Genomic DNA, 26,222 nt, shown 5'->3' with positions numbered 1-26,222 from the left:
CCCTAAAAGGGCTCCTCAAATCTCTGTCCTCACTGCAGAATGAAGTGTTGCCCAGAATGCTTGCTTCTGCCTTCAGAGCTGAGTGCTTGTGTGTGAAATGAGGTGTTGTTGTAACAAAGGAGCTGATTACAATCAGTCTTAATGACCTTGAAAATGTGCCTTTTAATGCTGCTATTATCATCTACTGGAGCTCAGCACCCAGGAGGTGTTTCTGAAAAGCATATGAGAAGCATCTTTAAAACAGGGAACTTGGGTGCTTTGCCCAGGGGAGTTTCAAAGCTGCCAGGAGTGGAGGCCTCAGCAGGTTCCTGTGTGTGCTGTTGGGGGGCAGGGGCGGAGGGGGGGGCAGGGGGAGGGCCTTAGAAAGTTATCCTAAGACACAAGAGCAAATACCCTGGGGATGACCCATACCCTGACTGCTTGCAAATGAGTGGATGAATGACCCTTACTGTTTGTTGAATGAATAAATGACCCTGGCTGCTTGTTGAATGAGTGAATGAATGAATAATCAGACTGCTTATTGAATGATTGAATGAATGAATGATCCTGGCTTCTTGCGGAATGCATGACGGGCAGCTTTCTGAGAAAGTGACCCTTGGGATGGATGGGACGTAGGACTTTTCTAGACAAGAGCAAAAGCCAGGGCAGATATGAGGCCTGGAGTCTGAGAACATTCTTCTTGCCTCCTCCATGGGTATGTGGGAGGTGAGGAGAATGGGAGGCAGGACACTGGAGCCATGCTTGGGCCTGGGGGAGTCCATGCTGGGCATGGGCGGGAGGGAGTCTGCTCCTGGTTTCCAGGATTGTTGGGGGCACCCCAGGAGGGCTTGGGAGCCAGAGCTGGGTGAGGCTGGAGGGTAGGCGGGCAGGTCCCCGGCCCCCATCACGGGCACCTCTCACTGCTGATTTCCTTGCAGCTGCAGCTGGAGAAGCACAAGGGGGAGATCCTGGGCGTGGTGGTGGTGGAGTCAGGCTGGGGCTCCATCCTGCCTACAGTGATCCTGGCGAACATGATGAATGGCGGCCCAGCTGCCCGCTCAGGGAAGCTGAGCATCGGGGACCAGATCATGTCCATCAACGGCACCAGTCTGGTGGGGCTGCCCCTCGCCACCTGCCAGGGCATCATCAAGGTGCGCACACAGGGCCCCTGCCTTGTTTTATTCTCACTGCATTGTAATCCCCCCTTGACACATGAGGAGACAGGTGCAGACAGACCCACCCAGTGATGTTGACCCCAAGACTACACCATATCACTGAAATCAGAGAAGGACCTGGGCTGCCCTTGGGGGTGAAAAGGGGATGTTTGGTTTCACTTATGCCAGTTCTGAGGGACACGGACCCCCGGCAAGGGCCAAGGACCCACAGATGCAAGGTGACCTGGTTTGCATGGGACTTTCTCAGGTTAACTCCAAGAGTCCCGTTTCCGGGGCATACTGAGAGGGATGGTCACCCTGCATGGGTGTGAGAGCCGGGAGGCTGCTCCTACCGTCTGACCCGTGAAGATGGGTCTGACCCGTGAAGATGCTGAGCTGCTGGCCCCTGCAGGGACTGAGGGGGGGGTCTTCACACCTAAACCAGGTCTCCAAGAGCCCCAGGACAGAAAGAACAGAGAGACCAGGAGGTCTGGCACAGCATTGCCTTTGCTCTGTCCAGGGTCTCCAGATGGTTCTGCCTGCTTGGGGGCCATCCTGTGGCCTTCTGTTTGTGGTCTGCCCCCAGCCCCTGTGGCTTGTTCCCTCCTCATCTGCTATGCTCTTGGTGCTGGAGGACACCCCTCTGCCCTCCCTTGTCAACCTGGGAGATAAAGGGCATTCTCAAGGCCCGAGCATCCCATGAGCCGGCTCTCAAAGCCAGCCCAGCAGAGCATGTGCCTGATGAGTGACCACCTAGGAAGACAGATGATAGACACAGGAAAGGCTTCAGTCTGCAGTACCAGAGGTTTTGTCTGCCTGGAGCTTCTCTCTGAGGGCTGCAGTTCCTGGGGTACCTGGTCACCCAGGCTCTGATGGGGCTGTGCAGGGAGCAGGGTGCCCACTATATCCAGGCAGCTCTGAGCAGCATCCAAGGCTCATGACTGGCCAGAGGAACAAGCTAAAACTGCAGCCACATTGAGGCCTGCCCCCCCCATCCTCACCTCACCCCCGCATTTAACCTCACAATAGGGGCCTGGGGTGCATCCTCTCTGGGGCCTGAGGTCACCCTTGGCTGCAGCTGGCCCAGTCTCTGTGTGGATGCTAGATCCCCCGGCTTACAGATTTTCACTGAGCTTGTCACTTCCTGACCCATCAGCAGTTTTGTCTGGAGGAAGGCTTCCCCATGGTCCTTCCAGACAGAAAATGCTCCTCTGCATGCAGTGTGGGGAGGGCCCCTCCCGCGATCCTCGGAGGGTGACCCTGGTGCTGTCTCTTCGGTTGTGTTCAGTGGTTCTCAGGGCCTAGCCTCCGGCTCCAGGAGCAGCTTGTCTTCACATGGGTCAGAGGGCACAGCAGAACACGGTGGGCCACAGCACCCATTGCCACGTGGGAAAGCCAGTGGCCCTGTGTACAGGTAGCACAGAGGGACGTAGAGGCTGAGAGGTGACTGACCCACCGGATCCAGGGGCCACCCCCCTGCCAGCCGACTCCTCCTCGGTCTAGGCCTGTGAGAGTGTGCTGGTAGGTGGCATCTAAGGCTCCCTCATGACCCCTTCCCCGCTCTGCAGGGTCTAAAGAACCAGACGCAGGTGAAACTCAACATCGTCAGCTGTCCGCCGGTCACCACGGTCCTCATCAAGCGGCCTGACCTCAAGTACCAGCTGGGCTTCAGTGTGCAGAACGGGATCGTGAGTCTGCCCTCTCCACCTTGGCCACCTCCGTTGTGCACATGTGGGCCCAGATTCAGGGGGTTGGGGGGTGGCTGCTCTCTACCCATTCTGTCCCTGGGACTGCTCCCATCTGATGGGATGGGCCCCGGCTGGTGGGCACAGTGGCCAGCAGCCAGGCCACACAGGGCAGGAGTTTTCAGCAGCTCCCAGGGCAGGCCTGAGCCGGGAGGGAGGGCTGGCGTGTGGCCTAGGAATGGGTCCTCAAGCCCTACGTGAAGCATCCTTGTCGCTGTCATGGCCATTCTCGGCAAACACCTGCTTTGGAGGAGAGGCAGGAGTTTTTTCCCCAGTGCAGTCTGGACACATACAGCCAATGGCAACATCTGACTCCCTGTGTTCAACAAACAGATATTCAATCGTTTGCTCATTCATTCACCCACCCAGAGCCATTTGTGAGGTGTCTGCACCATGTCAGGCACTGAGGAAGCAGGAGGGTTTCCAGGAGGAGGTGATTCTGGGCTTGAGTGAGTGTTGGTCTGCCCAAACATTGCGTGTTCCTTAGGCCAAAGCTCTGGATTCAGAGTTCCCGCCTTTTGTTCAACCTGCGTTTGGCTGGTGTGAATCCATTTCCTTGGATATTCTTCCTGCAAAGGTCCTGGTGGGCAAAGACATGGCTGCAGATGGAGGATAGAAGAGGGGAGGCCAGTCATTTCCAGATTGCTTAAGGCAGCCCTGGTATTAAAGACCTGAGGAAGAGATTGTGCAGTAGGTGGTAGCAGTGTCAGGTGGTGGGGAGGATGTGTGTGCCCACCCGTGGTCACAGAGGAAACACCATGGGAGAACATTCTAGAAAGGCAACTGTAAATGAGTCACAGTTTTCCCTGTTGCTGTCTGGTGCAGAAATGTGGAGAGGTGCACAGGGCTGGGGAGAGTTACAGGGGTTGGGCGTAAGGCCCATTTCTGTCCCTTCCATGTTAGCACACACTTGCCACTATAACAAAGAGTCCCCAAATCTCGACACACTAAGAGCCAATTTCTCATTCAGCACATAGTCCACTGTGGGAGGGGTCTTCGTTCGACAGAGCCACTCAGGGGCCCAGGCTTTCCCTCACCTGGGTTTCGGTGGCCCCCACTAGCTGCTGTGCGTCTGCTTGGCACCTGCAGGAAGACAGGGACATGGGTGTGGACCTTGCCATTTCTGACCACCCTCCCCGGCCAGACAGAACTCAGTCACTCACACCACAAAACACAGGGCAGGCTGGGAAGGTGGCCAACAGTGCCTATGACAAAGAAGGGAAGGGTGTGGGGCCATCTGGCCAATGTTGGCTGCACCTTCCTAGCTGTGTGGCCCCGGGTGAGTCACTTAACTTCTCTGGGCTTTCCTCAAAATGTGGTTGTGAAAGTAACTAAGAAAACCTATAAAGCACACTGAGACATTTTTTCTGCAGAGAAGGGCCCCTTGGCACTTGCACCCAGGCATAGGTGCCCATATCTGCATCCCCTTTGAGACTTCTGTCCAGGACAGTGTGTCTGCCCCAGAAGCAGGCCAGTTGGTGGTCTGGCCTGGCCCTTCCCTGCCAACACCCTGCATACATAGGTGCCCTGGGCACAAATGGCTACCCCAGAGCCTCTGCAAAAAGTTGACTGGGGTCTCTGCCTGTGGCTGCTGTGAACATTATGTGGGTGGCATGGGCTCTGTGCTCAGGGAGGGGCTGAGAGTGGCCTTCTAGGGCCTACCTGAGTACCATTCTCCTGAGGAGCCTCCCTTCTGGGTTCCTGTCTGGTGGCTGAGGGAGCTGCCCGTTCTTGGGGACTATGAGCCCAGAACAAGCCTGATGCCCCTCCTCCCCACAAACACTTTTCCTTTCTTCAGCTTGTTTAATCAACAGCCTGGGGCACCTGGGTGGCTCAGTTGGTTGAGCCTCCGACTTCAGCTCAGGTTGTGATCTCACAGTTCATGGGTTTGAGCCCCGCATCAGCCTCTGTGCTGACAGCTCGGAGTCTGGAGCCTGCTTTGGATTCTGTGTCTCCCTCTCTCTCTGCCCCTCTCCTCCTTGTGCTCTCTCTCTCTCTCTCTCTCTCTCTCTCAAAAATAAATAAACATTTAAAAAATCACAACAGCCCGAGGAGGAGCATGGGTATTGGTGAGGAGGTGGCTGCCTCACAGAGAGGTTTAGTAACTTGCCCTGGTCACACAGCTAGTGAGGCCATCTGGGACCATAGTGGAGGAGGCTGGGGATAGGGGGTTGGAAGGGGAGGGCCTCTTGTTTGCATTTGGTCAGTGGTGAATTAAGGCAAGCAGGAAAGTAAAGGGACACGTCCTTGGGGAAGTAGTGGTGAGGACAGATACGGGGGTTTGAGGTGAAGCATGAGCCTTCTTTCTCAGAGACAGGGGAGAGGAGTAGCTGGGAAGAAGGCAGGTGACTGAGGAGGGATGAAGGGGGGTCTCTGCAGGTGGGGTTGGCCATGCCAGCTCCACATAAGTGGCTGGGAGGCTGAGGGCAGTGAGGAGAGCAGGGGGGCTTCTTGGAAGGTTTGGGAGGTGTGAGGCCCATCTACCAGGCAGCTGCCACCACAGCCACGGCTCAGCCACGTCAGTCATCTGTGGGGGCTGATGAGTGCCACAGGCTCCATCGCTCAGCAGGGGCCTTGTGGGAGGAGAGTGTTTGGGAGAACATTCTGGAGGCCTGAGGGTGCTGGCTATTCCTGACCAACGGCCTCCTCTGAGGACAGGAGAACTATCCTTTACCCCTCACAGCATGCTCAGGTTGGAGTGGCTTCACCCAGCCTCCCCACAGGGGCCTGGCCTGGTAACTTTTCCCTCCATGTAGTGTCCTGCTGCCTTGCAGTGCTGGAGCTCTCCCCTGGGTGGCGCCTCTCTCATGACCACCAGCCTCCTGTCCCCAGGGCCAGTGAGGCTCTCAGATGTGCCCTTCTCCCCTCACTAAGCCCCACCAGGAGACCTGGCTCCAGCTGGCCTGGGGCAGCCACAAGGCAGCCGGTGTCCTCCAAGCAGGCCAGCTGTGACCAGGGAGGCCCTCAGCCTCCACAGCACCTGACCACAGCTGGGTGGATGGTGGCAGGATGCCTGGCTTGGGACCGGCATCAGTCAGCTCCTGCGCAGACCCATTGTGGTTTCCTGCCTTGATCACTACAGAAGTACTTCCTGCACCAGGTGGCAGTGGTTAATGTCAGGGTAAGCAGTTAGCTGAAGGATGCCCCAGCACTGGGGCGTTTCAGTAAATCTCGGTGCTGTCCCATGAGAGGTGAGAGGGAGGGGTCCTCTGCATGGCTGTCAGTGTGAATGTGCACATATGTGTATGTGCATATGTGTGTGCTTGTACATGTGTGCACACGTGTGTTTGGGGGACGTGCTATCCTGGGCTCTGGCCTCCTCCTGGAGCTTAGTGACCCTGTCTTTCTTCCAGAACGAGAGGCCCCATGTGGCTAAGAAGCTACATTATGTTGTAGAATCGGCCTCTCTCACCCCCTTTTCTTTAGCCCCAGCTGTCTCCTAGGACATCCGTTTTTTGTTTTAATTGTGATAAAACTGATTATCACCTTTTAAAACACTGTTTATTTATTTTGAGAGAGAAAGAGAGAGGGAGGGAGAGAATCCCAAGCACACTCTGCCCTGTTAGCGCAGAGCCTAGAGGGGTTCGATCCCATCATGACGTGAGCTGAAATCAAGAGTTGGACACTTAAGCAACTGAGCCCCCCAGGAGCCCCTCGATTATAATCTTACCCATTTTCAAGTGCTCAGTACATTCACACTGTTGGGCAGCCAATCTCAAGAACTCTTCATCATGCAAAAGTGGAACTCTGCACCCACCAAACACTGACTTCTCATTCCTGCGCCCCACCCCCGCGCCCCTGGCTTCTGGCAGCCACCATTTTATCTTCTGCTTCTGTGAACTTGACTACTCCAGGTGCTTTATGGAAATAAGTGGGATCAGACAGCACTTGCCCTTTTGCAACTGGCCTATTTGACCCCCAGCATAATGTCCTCAGGGTTCATCCACCTCGTAGCATGTGTCAGAATTTCATTCCTTTTTAGGACTGAATGATACTCCATTGTAGGAATAGACCCCATGTGGTCTTCCACTCATCCATCAATGGACATTGATGGGTTTGGGTTGCCTCCACCTTTTGACTGTAGTGACTCATGCTGCTCTAAACATGGGTGTGCAGGACTTCCATTTTTCCAGTCTGTCTAGTTTCATTGTTGCCAGTACTCGGAGGCCCCCTGATCCATCTGTCTGGGGTGTCAGTCCATCTGTCTGTCAGTTCTAGGAACCAGGAAATGGAGCCACAACCACAGGGCATCCCTGTGGAGCTGGTGTCTGCAAGGCTGGTCCAGTTAGGGAATGGCATTTTCTGTCACCATTTCACAGAGGACTAAGGGACAGGGAGGTGAAGTAACTTGCCCTCCACACTCCCAGCTGGAGCAGAGCAGGGATTGGGCCTGAGGCCAGCTGTTGGGAAGAGCAGACCCACACTCCCACTGCCCACCTTCAGATGCTTGTATGCAGTGGGAGGGTGTCAGGGGGAGCGTGTGCATGGATTTGACACCATTTACGAGCAGTGCAGGGGCCAATAAGTTTGTATCTAGGGCCCAGGGCATTAGTAACCAATGTAAGTGCTCCTGAAGCCTTGATTAGGGCTTCGGTGGTGGGCCAGCCAGTCTCTCCTCTGACTAGGACTGCAGGGACCATTGTGCCCGCTGACAGTGGTGTGCCACGCAGCCAAGTTCCCCTGAATCCTCTGGAAAAGTTTGCTGACATCTGAGTTAGTCTTGCACAAGTGCTTTTTCCATTTTCAGCTTCATTACACCCAGAGTACAGTGCATTAGTTTGCAGACAGGCCACGGATGACCCACTTAGCACTGTTTCTAAACGGATCCTTCCTCTCTCTTTCCACACCACCATTCAAGAAATCAAGATGTCTCCCGCTGGGAGACACCAGCCTTCTCCCCCACGGAAGTGCACCCCGTGAAGTTGGAATGCCCCACACCCTGGTTCCTGTGGGCACCTCGTTTGGGAAGGCTGGGACCAGTGTGTGTGTGTGTGTGCATGTGTGTGCTTGTGTGTGCACACGGCCTTCTCCTCAACACTTCCTGCTCCCCTTCTGTCCTCTCCATCTGCCTGACCCCCAGATTCCAGCCGGGGTCACCTGCCAGGGTGGGGATCCATCCTCCCGGCAACTCCCTCTGAGGGTGCAGAGCTGTTTTCTCCTCCCTCTTCACCTTCTGTCCTGAATCTTCGTGACTATGGAGGAAGCTGCCACCAGGGATTGAAGATTGCACCTTCTCTGGTGTGTCTCCTTCCCTGCTGTGGCCGGGAGCAAACTGGGTTCTTCTTGGTAAGGCTGGGAAGTGAACCAGGTCACCCCGAAGCACCTTCTTCAGGATCTTCAGAGAAACAGTTACAGTGGGGACAAAATGCCCTTAAATCATTTGGGAGGGGGGAGGAAAAGAATAGAAGTTACTCCTTAATTCTTGTATGGAGAATTTGGGCAGTCAGGCAGGCAAGGAGCTCCCCGTTTCTGCAAAATGGGTGGCCACGGCTCACCCTGCTTCTCTCCTTCTGCCTACCCCCTGGTTGAGCTTGGACTATACCGAGTGCTTAGGTTCCAGTACTGTGACCAGCTCTGGGCAGGAGTCCAGTTGCCTGGGCAGTGGTGGCCTGGGACTGTGACATCAGTCTGTATATATGTCCTCTACCAGAAAGACAGGGACCCTGAAGGTTGGGAGGGACCCACTTTTTAAGTTGGTTTAGAAAGGCCTGTGGCATTAGTGACAAGACAGGATCCACAAAACAAATGACAGATGGGAATCCTGCATGTGGTGCCAGGGCCAGCCTGTGGTCAGTGGCCTTGTAAGCCTATGGTGGCCTTAAAAAGTTGCCATGCCAGGTCCTAAGGGAGGGAAGGGGAGGCAGGCAAGTGGGGGAGAGCTGTCCTGTTTAAGGGGATGGTCATCCCCCCAGCAACCTTGGAAATCAGAGGCCTCAGCTGAATGAGCAGGACTGGCAAGGGATTGGATGAGGAGTTGGCCTAACAAAGGCAGGGGTCCTTGGGATGAGGGCAGTGGGTGTGTACCACAAGGCATGGAGGAGAGTCTTGGGTCATGTAGAGCCTTGCTATGGAATGAAAAGAACAGTGAGTCAGGAAGAAGGGCTTGGCTGTCCCCCTGCATCTTCCACCACCTGTGGTTATGCCTCCTGCTGGCAGGTTGGCCCTTGACCTCTTAGGGTGCTGACCAGAATGACCCTTCCTGACTCTGGGTTGGGGTTCCCTGCCTTTTCAAGTCTAAAGATGCCCAAAAATGTCACAAAATCTTCAATGAGATGAAAGCTGTTTTGGTAGTGTTTCCTGATTAAGGAAAGCAGACCGTGAGGATAAAGGGCCACCGTGAATTCCATGAGGCCTTTAGATGACATGGGTGGCCCCTGGGCACTCTGGGGACAGGGTCCTGGCAGCCTAGGCCTCTGCTGCCTGGCTCATTCTCCAGCACGGGTGGTGGGGTGCAGCCTTCCAGGGCTTCTGAGATAATGCTGAGGAAGGGGCAGCCGGGGTCTAGGCAGTGCCAGCCGCAGTGCCTGTGGTCAGGTGCCAGGGTGGGGCAGGCAGGAGAGACCTCCAATGGCCAGCAGACTCTCAGGAAGCCTCAGCTCCAGGGTCCCTGCTGTTGGACCCCTGCGTTGGGTCCTTGGAAAGTGTGGTAGAGAGGCATCTGGAGTCCTCTCTGCCCCCGCCTGCCTCCGCATCTCCAGGACTTGGGCACTGCTCCTGTGGAGCCATCAGGGTGCAGCTGGCCCCCCTCCTCTCCCTGAGCCAGCAGCTCCCATCTGGGACCTGCTGCCCTCTCTGTGTTGTCTGGGCGGGCGTCCGCCTTTCTGATGCCACCATCTTTAGTGAATCCCCAAGTGGGTGGATTTCACAAAACTTAGGGCCCTCATCATTTCCCCCAGCTCTTTCTGTTTGTTGGCTCGTGAATTCATCACCTCCTCTTGAGGTGGGAACAGTGATTTCTTCAGTTCAAAGAGGAGCAGAGTGTGGCTGGTGGAGAATCTTGTAGGATGTGCTTCAACTGCACACACTACCAGTACTCTACACTCCCCTGACCCAGGAACAGAGGCTCTGGGATGGCTGAGGGGGCAGAGTCACTGTAGGGAATCTGAGGGCCTGCAAGGGTCTCCCACAGGCCAAGCTGTTGACTTTATTGTTTTTAGCCTATTCCAAATCATAAATGTGCCCATTGGTGAGTCAGCAGATTGCATACATAAGCAGTTGTCCTGTGGGTTTCTCTTTCTATGTGATTAATTTCCCTGCTTCCGTGTTTGGGGACAGCAGTGAGCTCCTTGTGGGCATGGTGAGGACTTGCATGCTGACCTGATGCGTGTCTGCTTAGATCTGCAGCCTCATGAGAGGGGGCATCGCAGAGCGAGGAGGCGTCCGAGTCGGCCACCGCATCATTGAGATCAACGGGCAGAGTGTGGTGGCCACAGCCCATGAGAAGATAGTCCAGGCTCTTTCTAACTCAGTTGGAGAGGTAAGGCCATGCCTGTCACTTTGCTGGAGTCAGAACCTGAGTCCAAGGCCATCTGGGCCCTACATTTCCATGACTGACATCTGTGCCCCGAGTGGGGTATGTGAGGTGCTCAGGAAAGCCACTGGTTCCCCCCGCCCACCCCCTCCCGCCCAGGAATACCTGCCTTCTTAGGAGAGCCATCCTTGCTGGAATCTTGGAGCGTGTCTGTGCTAGTCATGTGCTTCCACCTTGACCTGTGTGACCCACCCCCTTTCTAGGGAGCCCTGGGCACCCACTGAGCTGCTGGGCTGGGCCTCTCACCCAGGGAGTACCTGTGACGAGGCTGAACGGCTGCATTTGGCTGTTCACTCTGGCTCTGTTTGTGCAGCCAACAGGAGGGCAAAGGTGGCTGACGCCTTTTCTAGAACTGGATGTGCATGCTCAGTCTGGGAGCTCTTCCTTCTGCAGGACCCCTGCCATTCCAGGGCACGAGGCTCTGGCCACCCCGGAAGTGGGGTCACTGCTCCGCCTGCTTCCTGCCATCTTCCCATCCACAGAGCAGGCCAGCCGTGGCTGATGCACCCTTTCCTGCTTCTCTGGCTTTAACCTTCCTCCTCTTCTACTTCTTTCTGGCATCGGAGCAATGCCAGCCTGAGGTGGACGGGGGTAGGAGGAGAGGGGCACAGTTTTCCTCAAGGAGTTCACAGGTGAACAGGGTAATTTGGGGTGAGAAGTAAGGTGCTCAGAGTATGTGAAATGGAAGGAGGCCTCACCCAGCACGAGTGTGTCTGGTGGGTCAGAAGAGGGGTCTGTTGCAAAGGGGCCCGTGCTGGGTGGGAGTTTGCATTTAATTCTGAGGGCTGTTGGGCCTCTCAGGCTCTGTGGCCATGTGGGTAAGAGTGTGGCTTCCATTTTGGTAGCCACTGGGGGTAAAGCTTAGTCCCTGGGTGGATGCTGTTTCTGAGGGGGTTTCTGACCACAATTCCTGAGGTCTACTCTGTTTTTTGTGAAACTACCAGGCTGGGGGAGGAATCCTATTTTCCCATAGATTGATGGTGGCTGATGGCTGGCTCTCAAAAGGGCGAGGGGGCCAGGTTGGCACCATTAGTGTCCTTTTTTACAAAGGGCTTCCCAGGAAGGAAAATCTGATGTTTGAAATGGCCACCCCACTGGGGCGATCAGCCTCAACACCTATGAAGAAGCCAGTGGAGTGAAGGAGACATGTTTTCAGCTCTTCAGACCTGAGATGAATTGATACTCAAAGAGGCACAAAAGCGGCCAAGGGTGTGGCTAGGAGACTGAAGTATCGGCCTGTGTTTTCCACCATCCCTGAGCACATTTGGAAAATTAGTTCCTCGATAACAAGACTTGAGGTTTGGGGTGGGTTTCAGATTGAGGAATTACACAGAATATTCTTCTGGTGGAAAAAGCCATGCTGGGGGTGGTGGGTGCACTAAAATCTAAATTGATCAAACATATCCTGGGGGCAGGGACAGGCAGGGGGCAGGTGACATTGTAAAAGCCATCTGCACAACTGGCTTCTTTGGGTTGGTCACCCAAGGGCCTGAGACCTGGTTGCTTGAGGAAGGGTGGCCCCCAGGAAGGCCACACCATGCGCCGTCCCCCCCTGCCCTAGGTCACCTCTTGCTGGGCACCCAGGAGGGTGAAGCCAGTGGCACCCGTGCCAGCCACACCTCCCAGAGCCCCAAGGCCTGAGCCTGGCACAGCCCTGGGCTGGCCCTGCTGGAGCAGAAACCACCTTTTCTGTGCATCCACTGGTCTCATTCTTCTTCCCAGTGCCCTCACAGGATTTGGGGGGATGTGCCCCACAAGGGCAGTCTCCCTGGGGGGCCATCTTGTGCCTTGCTTGTGCCCCCCGGACCCCCTTGGATCCAGGGAGGGAGGCCAGGCCCCCAAAGGCTCATTTGCTAACTGAACCCCAAAGGATGGAGGGGCCCGAGGTCCCTGGCCCTCCATATATTCTCAGACCCCGGAACCCTCACTTTTCCCTGGCTGCATGGGAAGGGCTTCAGAGGCCTGGGAACCCCCCAGCCTGCCTCCAGCTGAGTGGGCAAATCATAGTCACAATTAAAAATCTGATTTTTTGCCCCTCTGCTGTCAGCTTGAGCTGCAGAAAAAACTAGCACTTGAGCTTGTGTGAAACCCTCTGAAGACCCGGATGGGGAGGTCCAGTAAGAGTATACAGTGTCAGGAAATGCTTTCTAAACCTTCATTGACGATGTCATTTTGCCTGCACTCTGAAAGCTGGTACTTTGCACAGAAAACCCTCAGGGGGTTTCTGCAGCCAGCCAGTTGCTGGAGTGTTTGTTCTCACTTGATTGCATCAGGGGGAGGAGAGAGGCCTTCAAGGGGAGGGGAGAGCTGGGAGCAGGGAGAGTCTGTTCAGCCCCTGTCTCTCATTGACAGATCCACATGAAGACCATGCCTGCGGCCATGTTCAGGCTCCTCACGGGCCAGGAGACCCCGTTGTACATCTAGGCCCACCCAGCCTGCGCTGCCCAGTCCACCTGGGTTCAGAGGAGCTGGAAGGCTGGACCCAGGACTTGACCCCTGACCCCACAGCCCACCCAAGGACACTGGCTTCTCTGAAGGGTGTGCCCTCACGACCCACTGTTTTTTTTTTTTGTTTTTTTTTTTGGACAAAAAGGGGTATCTTTTCATCCGAGGAGAGTCACAGGAACCAATCTGTGTAGAACAGTCAAGTGTTTTGCCGCATTCTGACCCGTTTCCTCACTGCGACGGACAAGGGTGTTTGTAGCTCTGTGTGGTGTGGAGTGTGTCTTTCCTCCCTGAAGCTGTGGAGAGTGGACGTGGGCGCTTGCGGACACGGCCCTGGAGGGGCCCCGCGAGGACAGCAAGCTCTGGGGGGCCAGTGGCCGTCCCTTCTGCCCCCCCCCCCATCTGGGGGCCCGGGGTGCCTCGGGGGAGGGCACCCTGACAGTCCCAAACAGCCCCGAATGGGCCGATTCTGCCACTGCGGCCGGCTCTTGGGGGTGTGACTTGTGACGTCTGGGAACATGTGATTGTATTTAAAGAGGAGGGAGACGTTCCTGAGTTAAATAAAAGATGATGGCTACAACACAGAAACTCCATATTTATTTAGATAATCTCACGGTTTTGACTTTTACTTTGACAAGCCATTCTTCAGACTCCAGGGTTTTCAGATGACCTGTCGCCATGCCTGCCGCTCCTGTCCTCCCCTCGAGGCCACCCCTTCCCCCCCAGACCCCACCTGCCGGGACACACTGGCTCCTTCTCCCAGGGATGGGGGGCACAGCTTCTGCCCTCTATTTAAAAATCTCTGTCTACACACACGCATTCACACACGAGCTCCCTCCCCCACCCCCCAAAACCAAAACCACCCTGGGAATCTCGGCCATTCCAGGGGCAGCCAGCGGTGAGCGCAGATCACTGGGCGAGCCAGGCGTCACCGCGAGAAGTATTACAGCGTGTGTAAATACGGTGAAACGTAGTCTAGTTCAGTTCCTTCGAGGTCAATGTTAACCGACGTCATTTTGTCTGGAAGTCTCTTTTTTTGGCCCAGGCCTTGAAGAATACACTGTGACTTAAGAAGCCTTACCATGCAGTAACTAAAGCTTTAGGATTACTGTATTCAAGGAGTGACCTGTGTGTTGCATGCAGCCGACCTTAGGAAGACTCGCTAATATCACTAATAAACTGAAGTCATAATAAAAAAGCTGTGTGCGTGGCTGGTTTGTCAACTGAGAAATGGATGCCCAGCTTCCCTCAACCTCAACACCTCACAGCACGGCTCTACAACGGTGCCGTGTGCTGACGGCATCCCCTTCCAGTCCGGGGCCTCCGGGGGCCCTTTCCAGTGAGGTTGGAGAGGTAGGTGCTCCAGGCACCAGGTGTCAGGCCGGGCTGGCCGTGCAGTGGCTACAGGGTCAGTGACAGAGACAGGTCACCAGGTCTGCCGGCCCATCCCATCCCAGGGAGGACACGGGCTGCTAATTTAATAAGGGAGAGAAACCTTTTGCTTCTCTTGGTTTAAATTTCAGTGATCTCCAGAAGAGGTGAGTTGTGAGTCCATGTGTGTATGGACCACACATCCCAGTGGTGTCTGCTTACCTCTAGGCTCTTTTGTGGCCTGTCCCCTGGCATGGGGAGGCAGGGGTCAACATAGGCTTTGGTCAGAAGGCCTGGTGATGGGTGTTCCCCTGTTGATCTGGGGAACCTGGCCTGGTAGGACCCACCTCTCTCTGCTGACAAGTGATCTGCTCTCCATGCTGTGAGCTACTGATGAGGCTCTTCACATCTAGCCAGAAATGGCCCATGCCCTTGGAGCTGGAGGGAAAGGGCGTCAGCTCAGGAGAGCCAGGGGTATGTGGTTGTGTTGTCCAAGACAAGGCAGGGGAACAGACTCTGGAGAGGAAATCTGTGGGCAGATGACACGGGGGGTGGGGGTCCCACCAAATGATACACATAAAAAGTTAAGATTGAAAGAGATCTCTGAGCCAGTGGCATGCATTCCTCCTGGAACCCTCGGATGTCACATGCACAGACAGAGGGGCAGCTCTGGGCCAGCACTGGCGGTACCTACATGTGTGCAGTCACCTGCCCTCTGCCCCCTCACCCCTGCCCTTCTCTGGAAGGATATTGGGAGACACGGGCGGCCACGGATGCCTCACGCTCCCTGCTGCCTCCTCAAGATCCTTCAGAGGCACACATGGGCTCTCTGCCTCTGTCCCAATTAGATCCAGAGACACAGAGGCCAGAAATAGTTTTTATTAAAACACTGATCATTATGAAAACACCTTGAGGTACATTAAATAAATACAACCTTCAAGTTGTACAAACAGGTCTCCTGTGGCTTGAAAACAATTTCCTATAAATTCTGCCTAATAGCAGCATCTGTGAATCAATACAGCTGAGGGGGGGAGGGGAAACACATCCATCTGAAATAAGCTTTCTGTTACACGGTTTGTTACAAGCATTTAATTTGCATTGTCACCAGCTGAAGGAGACTAAGTCCTTGTGAAGGATGAGTCCCCGCTTGTTTGCCACAGAGATGGGGTCCAGAGCTTCCCCCACCTCGGTGTTCTTTTGGCCCCCAGGCAAATGGCAGTGTCTGGACAGGCTGTGGCCCCACGCCAAGCTGACCTCCTTTGGGTGGTGGGGAAAAGGCAAGGAGAGTGCCCAGGACCCAGGCCTTTGCAGGTGGGGGTCCCATGCCTTAGCTTTCTGGCACAGCCCGTCAAGCTCTTCCCTGGCCTGCTGATGCTTTAACAAGAGGGGTAGGAGAGGGTGCACCAGTGAGGGAAGGAAAACAGCTTTCCCCCTGGCCATGCACCCACATGGTCTGGGCTTGGGGCACTTGCTGCTGGGGCTCTTGGCTCCCACATGCTGCTGAGCAGAGCAGGGTCTTGGGTACTGGAACTGGCGAGTAGGGTCCCTGGCTCATTCCTGGTGGCTCTGGTACTCCTCTCTTCCCGGGACCTTTGCTGGAAGCCAGGACCCAGGGCCCCGCCAGAGCCCATGTGGGCCAGCTGGGGCCCTGAACGAATGGGCAGAAGGTTCTAGCTGAGTGGTATAAAATTGGGTACAGTTTCCTCAATCGCAAGATAGAGTTACTATGAGAGCAAATGCAAAACTGAGCATGAAAGGATGAGAGAAGGGCAGAGCCCTTGAGAATGTCCAGGCCTCTGGACTTCGGGCCAGAGCGCCCACATGTACCCACATGGAGACAGAGGCTGCAGCAAGAGACCCAGATGGCAGGGAAAGTGTCCTGCCGCAGGGAGGAGAAGCAAAAGCCACAGAACAGCAGGGCAGGCTCCCAGTGGCCGCTCACAATGGCTGCATAATACTAATGCCCCAGCTCCAGCCCAGAGGTGGGAGCGGGAAGGAAAGGGGCTGGCCTCAGACTGCAGGCTTAGGACTCAGTCCAGGGACACTGCTGTGTGCAGGCCCCCAGGCTCAAGTGTGGGCCCCCCACATGCAGGTGGAAACCCCTGCAGCTTGCTAGGCTCTGGCTCCCCACCCCAGAGACACTGAAAATGCCCTGAATTCAGAGGCCAGGGCATCGACAGCCATGGACGCTTTGCTGGCAGGCTCAGGGGAGACTATTTGGAAAAACCATCAATTAACTGTACCTGTGAAGGGATTTGCTTTGAGGGACTTCAAGAGCCCTCAGCTGAGAAAAATTAGAGAAGGGATTTCCCATTTTATAGTCTGAATAAAGTGCTCATAATTCATCTCTGGGGTTTTCCGATGGAAACGTTCCGGTTGGCATCAAAAGGCCTTGATGGGTATTTTTTCAGCTCTCTCGCCTCACCCAGAGGTGAGGGAGGCAATGGCCAAGACCATCACTGAAGCAGAATGTTCGAAGATGACTGTCCCTGCAGGCTTCCTGCACCTCAGTTCCTGGGGGCTCCAGGCGTCTGGGCTGCAGACCCTCCCTGCCCCTCCCTCCCCAGCTTCCAATCACAAGGACGTGCCCTCCGCACATTGGCTACAGTGGGGTGCAAGGCAGAGGACAGCACGCAGACCCCAGACTGCTGAACACCAAGCAGCAGTGGCAGTTGTCAGGTCCTCCCCCTGTGCTCCACATGCCAGGCCCTTGGGCTCTTGGTTCAGACATGTCAGCTCTGGGCTGCCTTGTTCAATGCAGGCCACAGCTCAGGTGCTAGTGGCCACTGTTGTAGACGGCACAGATACAGGCATTCCCACTGCCGCAGAAAGTTCTTGAAGACAGTGCTGCTCCAGGGCCATTTTTGAGAAGTGGCAGCTGGTAATGTTGCCAGAACATGAGGGGCAGGGGGACCAAGAAAGTCAGAGATGCCCAAGCTGCCATTGCAGAGAGGCTGGGCCTGCCTGCCCCACGTCCCCAGCTCAGTGTGTGTTTTATAGAAAGACATGACTTACAACCCGCAAGCTCCAATAAAGATGTGGCCACTGCCTGGCTGGGAAGGGACTGCTCTGGGTCATCAGAGACTTGCTTTCTCAAGAGGTGCACAGATCCTGGGACACAGGCCTCTTTCCCCAGACCTTCACCCATCCAGGCCATCCTGGGGAGGGCAGACACAGGGAAAACCCCCAAAGGGGGTCCCCAAAAGTATCTACAGAATAGGAGACCATGGACAGAGAGCCAAAGTGGGGAGGGCACCCCATGGAGGGAGGGTAGAGAGGGGAGGCCCAGGAGACTAGATGATGGTGGGGCAGAGGTGGCGGGGGGCAGGGGGGAACGCGTCCAGGAAAGCTTCCTGTCATACCGGCTTGCTGCCTGGAGGTGGCCCGAGGCCCCCTATAATGATTTGTTCCCACAACAGCCCTGCTTCCTGCGGGCAGAGAGCTGGGCCTGGGCTGCCATCCGTGCTAGAATTACCCATTTTCTTTCCAGTCAGCACATGATAAAGGGTTGACTAGTGAGTGATACAAACCATAGAAGAAAATGGTCTCATTACTTGTCCTCCTCTATCCACTAAACACTCAACTAAATCAGAAGTGAGGGAGAATTTTGCTTTTTGATGGCCATGATTTTGAAGATGCTTAGTGTCTCCAGTTCCAGGTGCTACATGCCTGATAAAAACCCAAAGAGTTCACAATGGCCACGAGAGTCATTTTTCTGCATCACTGGAATAGGTAGGAAGTGTCATCCCCAAGAAAACAATGGACTGGATCCTCTGCAAGAGAGGGACAGCAGTTCCCCATCTGAGCCACCCAGAGATACTCCTGGGCTTCAGCCCCTCCCTGCACGCACAGTGGCCTCCAGCAAGGACACTCTGGCCCAGGCCTGTCTGTGTCCATGTCAAGACCTGTGACTGGTTCACACCTGGTCCAGAACATTGGCACTGAAGATGGCCTCATCCACGTGGTGCTCATCGGACGTGACAGCTGGGCGAAAGGTGCCCACCACATGCCGTACCTCGGGAGGGAGGGCACAGTTCGAGTGTTCCAAAAATTTAGCCACCAAAACCCTGGTGTCTGCATGGGCCTTGCCGTCCATTAATGAGTGTGGCTGCTCTTTGAAGACCGTCTGTAAGGCCTCTGGCTTTAACCGGTGGTCCATTTTCCGGGGATCTAGCTGCCCAGGTGGCAAGAGCCGGTGCTGACAAGCACAGGAGGCCGTGGAGGAGTGAGATAGGGAAACTAAAAATCAAGGGAAAAGATAAAATCTGAAAACAACCAAAACAAAATAGAAGGCAGCTGTTAAATGAATTTTTTACAAAGCAAACACAAGGCTATTTGAGACAAGCTTTTTGGTGGGATTTCCATGGTCCTGGGCTGGCGCCCTGGGAGTGTCCTGTGTCCCTTCATCCCTGGTGTGGCCTGGCCCTTCTCAGCCCTGAGTTGAGCTGCTGTCAACCTAGAAGGCCCACAGCCCCCCTGGAGCTGAAGGACTGGGGATGGGACAGCAAAATGGGAAGTGGGTGGGGAGAGAAGGACAGGTGCAGGGTAGGGATTCCCCTTCCTTTTGTCTCTGCCAGAATTCCTGAGCTCACAGGGCACTGACCCTTTTCAGCCTTCCCTCCCTCAATGACCTTTGCCCCTGTGGGTCCAATGGCATTAGAGACAGGTCTGCCTCAAGATCAGAGCTGGGGGTGCCAGAGGGGCAATGAGAGCACCCCCCACCAGGTCAAGGGTGGACAGGAGCCACTTCAGATGCATCAGGGCCCTGCTCCTACTACCCACAGGCCCAAGGCCAGGGGACCTGGAAGTAGCTCCCAACAGGGCCCATGGCTGCTCTGGATAACCCAAGGAGCAGGCCCTGGTCTGATGGTGCCTCCAGAGAAAGCCAGCCCTGGCCTGTCTCCTGTGACCAACTCACCAAGGACCAGATTAAGGCCTGACTTGCCCACAGCATGTGTCTGGTCACACAGAGGAAACACATTCTGGGTGGTCTGGCCTATTTTTGATAGCAATGGAGCAAGCCTGATAATTAAGCATGAGAAACTGTAAAAAAAAAACAAAAACAAAAAAACCCCTCACATGTGAGGCCAATTTCCCCTCAAAATAGCATCTCATAAATACAGTGAAACAAATGGCTGCATGCATGTTAAGTCAGTTATAGGCTCTAACATGTCCTCTTGAGAGAGAAGGGAGGGGAAGGCCGTCCTTTCAAAGCCCACAGGGCTGCAGAGCCTGTGCTCACGGGTGACAACGGGAGGGCTGGGCTCAGACAAAGCCCACCAGTCACTCCCCAGCCCCCCATCTCGCAGCAGGTGTCAAAGCGTTTTAGAAGAGTATCTCACCGGTCCCCAGAGCAGCCCTGGCCAGTCCTGCTTCAAGGTCCTGGCTGCAGGAGGGCGGATGCGAAGAGGTGTTGCCTTAATCAGAGAGAGAACTCTGGTAACACATGAAACGGAAAAAGGCATTCCCGGTAACACTATAATCACCCTCCCTCAGGTAAGAGATAGATTTTAGATGCTGGATAAGCAGAGGAAAACTCGTGAACTTACACAAACCCGTGCATGGATCACACAGGAGCAGCCCCACAGCCGGCATCTGCCACAGGGCAGGCGGTGTCCCCCGGCTGGGTACAGCACAGCAGCCAATGCCACAAGCAAACCCAGTGTATTTCATCAGAATGCCTCCCCTCCGCCCCATCCCAAGTCTGAAGGTCCCCAGAGACCCTGGGAAGGCACATGCTTTTGACACGTAGAACAGTAACTGTCCTGTGCAGCTGCAAAGAGGCTGTGCCAACAGGGTGGTGTGGGGACGCAGAGAAGGCACTGTGACTCGTCTTCTCTCCATCCTCACCCCTAAAATGTAATGGTTTGTGGAGTCCAAATTTCCCTGAGGGGAGGATAGGCCAAAGGAAGCCATCAGGGGGCCACAGAGTAGACACTCCCCTAAACATGCACGTGTAATAGCCCTAGCAGGGAGAAGGCTGAGCCTGGGTTCAGAGGAGCCCAGCACAGGGGAAGGAGGTGTCTGTGTGTGTGTGTGGGGGGGGGGGGCTTCAGGAGAAGAGTCTTATGGGATCTTGTCTAGTGAGCTGGTAACTGAATGTGGGAGGGGAGGTAGCGAGATAGAGGACTGCAGGCCAAAGAGCTTCCAGGTGCAAACTCTGACGTCTCCACCAGCAGGGCCCTGGTAGGCAATGACCTCCGTGGGTTCCTGGTTCCTTCCAGGGATACACTTCTCCTGGGGCATGGGTCTTGTCTATTTGGAGGTCAGCTGGCCCAAAACCACTGAGTCCAGGCAGCCAGGGGGCCTCTTCAGGGTTCTTACAGTTTCACTGGACGAAGTGTGCAGTCCAATGGCCCTGCAGCCATGATACCCACTAGTCTCTACTGGCAAAGACACATCTGTCCTCCCCCCTCAAAACCTAGCATCATGGGAGGAAGCGCGGGTTCTCCAACCTCAGGATGCACAAGACCACCTGGGGAGCTGGTGTGAAGTGCAAATCCAGGAACTCTGATGCCATGTCCTGCAGCCCAGGGAAGGCACCGCCCAACTCAAGAGTCATGTGGGTGATTCTGACCCCAGCTCCAAGCCACACACATGGAGTGCTGCCAAGGGTGCCCAGGAAATGCTACTGGAGACACACCCCTTCTGCTGGGGGCAGCTCCAGTTAGAGGGCACCCCACCCACCTAGAGCCATCACTGAGACACAGACATACCTTATGTGGTCCTGGGTCCCACCAGACCACTCAGCAGGCACTGGGACTTCCAAAAGGGTGGAGCCCAGGCTAGTCCTGGCTGATGGATGGATACAGCCTGTGGTCATCTGCCTGACCTGAGTGCCCACCTGGGTCCCAGAGCTGGGGTACAACCAGCAGGCTAATATCAGGGGCTGGCTGACCCCGAGTGGGCTCTCATCACCCCAAGCCTTCCATCCTTTCTCTCCTTACTCCCCAGCCAGAAAGTGGAAAGCCTGGTGGGTATACAACAGGGGCCCCTGACTGTCTCTCCCTCCCTAGAGCCCTAGGGCATTAAGACCACATTCCCAAAGTGGCCCCTAAGCCGAGGTCCCAAGGCCTGGCCTTGACTCTCAGCTCACTGAGGCCTGCAGTGTCCAGGGCAGAGTAGGGCACATGCTGGGGGCACAAGGGGGCTGGGCCAGTCGTACCTGCCACACTGGATGCACACGAAGTGGGGTCGCTGGTGGAGCGGGCCACACGCCCGGGACCTGGCAGTGCCTGCGTGCCCTGGTCAGGGCCCTCAGGGGACTCGAGGTCAGGTGGCAGGGGCTGCGAGGCACCCACAGGGCCCTCAGGGCTTAGGCCTGGTGCGGTGGCACCCTCGGATACCAGGAGGCTCGAGCTATCTGCAGGCTCTGCAAGGCAAGGGACCTAGTGTTAGAACTGGCAATGGGCCACCACAGAGCCACCCGAGACAGGCACAGTGACTGCTCACACCCTTGATGGAGCTGAGAGTGAAAATCTCAGCCTCCTGGATCTCCCCCACAGGGGGCCTGAGCAGTCTGCCCTTCAATGCCAAATCTAGACAAACCTGTAATCCTGGGGGCATGTGAACACCGAACAGGTCTACAGATGCTCTGTGGTGTTAGAAAGGTTTTGGGGGACACCAGATGATCTCTCAAGAATCATTCCCAGGAGGGATATAGGGTGGGGGCATGTACACCCTTCACACTCCACAAGAGACTAAAAGTTGGAAACCAGCCCCATCTCCTATCCAGGGTATCCCTCGGGGGATCTGAAGTACAGGAAGGTGGAGGTCAGAGGGTGCTCGATGAACAGGGTCCACGTAGAGAAGGGCAGGGCTCAGAGGGACATCAGGGCATCCTAGCCAGGTCCTCATGGGCCTGAGAACCTGCTTGCCCCACACAGAAGGGTACAGCCTGGGGCCTCAAGTGCAAGCCGTGCACTGGTCAGGCAGGTGCAGGAACCAGCCCGGTGATGCCCACCTGATTCTCAAAGTGTGGGCTAGGCCAGCAGCATCAGCATTGCCTGGGGATATGGCAGAATTCTGACCCAATGAATGAGAAACTCGGGGGTGGGCCCAGCCATGGGGGTTCAAACAAGCCTCTAGGGGATTCTGATGCCCCTTAAGTGTGCGACCCACTGTTATATCCCTGTGATGCTGGTCAGATCGGGCTCTAGCCCCTCACTACTCCAAGGGCCTTCCTTACCCGGGGGTACTGGATCAAAATCTGTCTTAAAATCTCAGGGGACCTGTGTGCACATTTTTTAAAGCTTGAGAAGCATTGCTCCCTCTGCTCTTTGATCCCATCACCAGGCAACGTCACAGCTGCTTGCTGTGAGGCAAATCACTCCACAGGGGTAGATTTTTGAGGTGAGCAGCTCACCTGGGGGATGCTTTGTAAGACTCACAGGAGCCTGAACAACTCCAGGGTGGGAAGCTTTGGGGTCTGTCCCATCCATCCCTTTCTGTGGGTCCTGTGGGAGGCCTCTCTGTTTCTAGTGCACTCTGTTTCTGGGAGCTTCCCCACTGCCACGAGGTTTACAGGTGACTTCCCACGTAATCCTCATGGCCCACCAGCTAACCACTCTGGAAACACGGTCAAGCGACCTCAGGGGAAGAGGGTTGTGAGGCCGCCAAGTGGTGGAGCCAGTTGGAAGCAGCCCACTTCTAGAGTGCTCTTGCTTCCCCAGCCCTGCACTGTCTACCCTTGCCCTCTCAATAGATGCTGTTTCTGGAAAACAGAAAGATGAACCGAACCTCACAAATCATATGCAAAAAAAAAAAAAAAAAATCTTCAGGGGTGCCTGGGTGGCTCAGTCAGTTAAGAGTCCGACTCTTGATTTCCGCTCAGGTGTTGATCTCACGGTTCATGGGTTCGATCCCTGCATTGGGCTCTGCACTGATGGTGTGAGGCCTGCTTGAGATTCTCTCTTGCTCGCCCTCTCTCTGCCCTTCCCCTGCACATGCTCTCTCTCTCAAAATAAACTTTAAATAAACATTCTTCAGAATGATTAATCCTTTTCTTTTTTAAAATACTAGAAGTATAGTAGTAGAAAATAGGAGAATAAGTCTACACTTAGGGTGGAGAAAGACGTTGTCACCATGATGGAAACCAGAATGGAAAAGTTTGATAAATGTGGCAAGAAAAATTCTAAAACTGTGTATAGCAACAGGCATCATTAACAGGGAAAGCATCCCTACAGTGAATAGGAAAAGTGAGAAAATGTCTCTATTTAAGTGATAGTTTTCTTATAAATCTACCAAAAAAGAAAGAAAGAAATAACCCCACAAAACACTGCAAAAAAGTGGACCCTAAACTGACCTACACTTAGGTACTAAATGTGTAAAAAGCTGTTCACACTCAATCTTGTGTGTGTCCTACAGTCACCTGCAAGAGTGACAAAGATCACCAGGAATGACGATGTTTGGGGTGTCATAAACATTGCTGGTGGGTGTGCAAAACAGCAAGAAAACCTTCCCAGAATGCAATGTGGCCAACACATCAAAACCTAAAATACACATTTCCTTGGCCTCAGCAATTTCACTTTTAGGAATTTATTCTAAGGAATTGATTGGGCAAACACTCAAAGGTGAATGTATAAATGTAGAGAAGAAATACTCCCCTGTATCATTAGAACACTTCAAACCAGAAAGCATAATTATTAATTCTATCAACATTACGCAGAAGTATATTAAAACTATTTTGAAGAATATTTATTTCCTGCTGATCCTCCTTGAACTCAGCTTTCATGCTTTTTTACAGCTTTATTGAGGTATAATTGACATACAAAAACCTGTATGTATTTAATATATACCATTTGATGAGACTGGACATAATAATATACCCTTGGTCCCAATTTTTTTTCAATAATGTTTGTTTGTTTGTTTAGAGAGAAAGGGGCAGAGGGAGAAAGAGAATCCCAAGCAGGCTCCTTAGTCAACGTGGAGTCTAACACGGGGTTTGATCCCATGACTGTGAGATCATGACCTGAGCCAATATCAAAAGTTAGACATTCAGTCAATTGACTGAGCCACCCAGGTGCCTCAGTCCCAATTTTCTTAAAGTCTGTGATAATCCAATGGCTGAGTTCATCAGGAAAACAGAGTCACAGAGAGAGAAATGTGACTTAGCTCTGAATATCTATAAGAAATGGAAAGATAAGATTAGGGTAACATTACAGGGAAAGCTCATAGGCCAAGGCTTGTGCTATGAGACTGTATGGTAGTAATAATCCCAGTGGACTTGCAGTTTTTCACCTAAATAGATCACAATTTCTCCTAATTAATGTATGATGATATATTTAGCATACGTAACATATTTTCCTTAACTCTTACCAATGGACTTCATTGTCCCTGTAAGTTTTTATTCTTATGAAAAACAAAAGTTATCTTCATGCTTATGGTTTTCTTCTTCTTTTTTTTTTTTTTTTTTTTTTTTTTTTGCATTATTCCCCTCGGGCAGTTCTAGAAGTGTGATCACCACATCTAATGGCATAAACATTTTATGGCTCTTTATCAAGATGCTCTGTCAAAAGGGTTGAGTTCCAAGCTGCCAGTCAGGGCTGGGTAAAGCACCTGCCTGTGGCCTTGCCAGCATCCATATCCCCATTACTATTTTATTTCAATAGGTGAAAAATAATACTAGAATTTATCTCCCTCCCACCCCCCCTCAAAAAATTTTAGAGCTAAATTTGTGAGTCCGACAAGGTTGTAGGATGCAAGAGAAATCACACAAGAATGAATCACATCTGTCCCATGGTTGGGCACATGTACTAACAATGAGCAGGCAGAAACCAAAAGTAAAAACAGAATATCATTTACAGCTGCTCCACAGAAAATGAAATTCCTAAGTTTGCCCTTAACAAAACATACTCAGGATCTGTATTCTGAAAATGATAAAATACTGATGAAAGAAATCAAAGAAGATCCAGATAAACAGAGAGACATATGTACTATGTTCCTACACAAGAATGTTCAGCTTTGCAGGGATAGCAATTCTACCCAAATTGCTCTACAGGTTGAATGCAATTCCAGGGCACCTGGGTGGCTCACTCTGTTGAGCGTTCAACTTCAGCTCAGGTCATGATCTCATGATTGGTGAGTTCAAGCCACCTGTTGGGCTCTGTGGTGACAGCTGGGAGCCTGGAGCCTGCTTTGGATTCTGTGTTTCCTCCTCTTTCTATCCCTCCCCTGCTCATGCTCTGTCGTCTGTCTCTCTCTCAAACAATAAATACCGCCCCCCCCAATTGAATGAAATTCCTATTAAATTCCCAGCTAGAGTTTTTTTTTTTTTTTAATTTTTTTTTTCAACGTTTATTTATTTTTGGGACAGAGAGAGACAGAGCATGAACGGGGGAGGGGCAGAGAGAGAGGGAGACACAGAATCGGAAACAGGCTCCAGGCTCTGAGCCATCAGCCCAGAGCCTGATGCGGGGCTCGAACTCACGGACCGCGAGATCGTGACCTGGCTGAAGTCGGACGCTTAACCGACTGCGCCACCCAGGCGCCCCCCAGCTAGAGTTTTTATAGACACAGACAAGTGGATTCTAAAATTGACATGGAAATACATAGACCCTAGAGTACCTAGAACAATCCTGACAAAGAAAAGCAAAGCAGAGGTCGGGCTTGCCTGATATTAAGGCTCACCACAGAGCAACAGTCATCAGGAGAGGGTTCTAGTGGCAGAGGGACAGACACACAGATTAATGGAACAGGATAAGAGGGCCCAGAAATAGACCCATGCTATTATGTCCAGCTGGGTTTTGACAAAGATACAAAAGCAATAAATGATCTGGGACAGTTGGATATACACAGCCCCAAACATGACACTGACCTCAACCTCAGCCCATACAGAAATTACCCAGTCGGGGGGGGGGGGGGCATCTTTTCTACAGTGAATCCTGCTTGGCCTGCCATCCCTTGAGCCTCTGTCAGTACTTCTCCATATATTCCTGCCCACTTCTAGGCCTGGCCCCTCTGCCAGGAGTGGGTGCTGGAAGCAGCCCCGAGCTTCTC

The 26,222-nt window shown here is 53.7% G+C and overlaps 2 protein-coding genes and 1 long non-coding RNA gene across 10 annotated transcripts in view; 1 reads left to right on the top strand and 2 right to left on the bottom strand.

Moving 5' to 3' along the window:
• The window catches only part of APBA2 (amyloid beta precursor protein binding family A member 2), a 272,181-nt gene extending 258,129 nt beyond the window's left edge, over positions 1–14,052 (top strand). For all 5 annotated transcript variants that reach the window (XM_045448855.1, XM_045448854.1, XM_045448853.1 and 2 more), the window contains 4 exons: positions 918–1,130; positions 2,702–2,821; positions 10,215–10,355; positions 12,762–14,052. In XM_045448855.1, coding sequence (XP_045304811.1) covers positions 918–1,130; positions 2,702–2,821; positions 10,215–10,355; positions 12,762–12,833 — 546 coding nt within the window. In that variant the 3' untranslated portion in view covers positions 12,834–14,052. The remainder of the gene's footprint in view (positions 1–917; positions 1,131–2,701; positions 2,822–10,214; positions 10,356–12,761) is intronic.
• On the bottom strand, positions 143–995 carry LOC123582595. Its single transcript, XR_006704475.1, has 2 exons — positions 894–995; positions 143–211 (listed from the first exon to the last, which is right to left on the bottom strand). It is a non-coding gene; the product is annotated as an uncharacterized LOC123582595 (long non-coding RNA).
• Positions 14,053–15,088: 1,036 nt separating the features above from the next.
• Positions 15,089–26,222, bottom strand: part of FAM189A1 (family with sequence similarity 189 member A1) — a 466,939-nt gene continuing 455,805 nt past the window's right edge. For 3 of the 4 annotated variants that reach the window (XM_045448858.1, XM_045448859.1, XM_045448860.1), the window contains 3 exons: positions 21,391–21,597; positions 19,568–19,642; positions 15,089–18,464 (listed from right to left, as the gene is read on the bottom strand). In XM_045448858.1, coding sequence (XP_045304814.1) covers positions 18,142–18,464; positions 19,568–19,642; positions 21,391–21,597 — 605 coding nt within the window. In that variant the 3' untranslated portion in view covers positions 15,089–18,141. Of the gene's footprint in view, positions 18,491–19,567; positions 19,643–21,390; positions 21,598–26,222 lie in introns of all 4 variants that reach the window. The other variant, XM_045448861.1, reaches the window with a different exon arrangement.

The sequence above is a fragment of the Leopardus geoffroyi genome, chromosome B3 (assembly GCF_018350155.1).
Source record: "Leopardus geoffroyi isolate Oge1 chromosome B3, O.geoffroyi_Oge1_pat1.0, whole genome shotgun sequence".
Classification (NCBI taxonomy): domain Eukaryota; kingdom Metazoa; phylum Chordata; class Mammalia; order Carnivora; family Felidae; genus Leopardus; species Leopardus geoffroyi.
The sequence above is the reverse complement of the archived record's forward strand: the minus strand, read 5'-3'. Positions and strand labels throughout refer to the sequence as shown.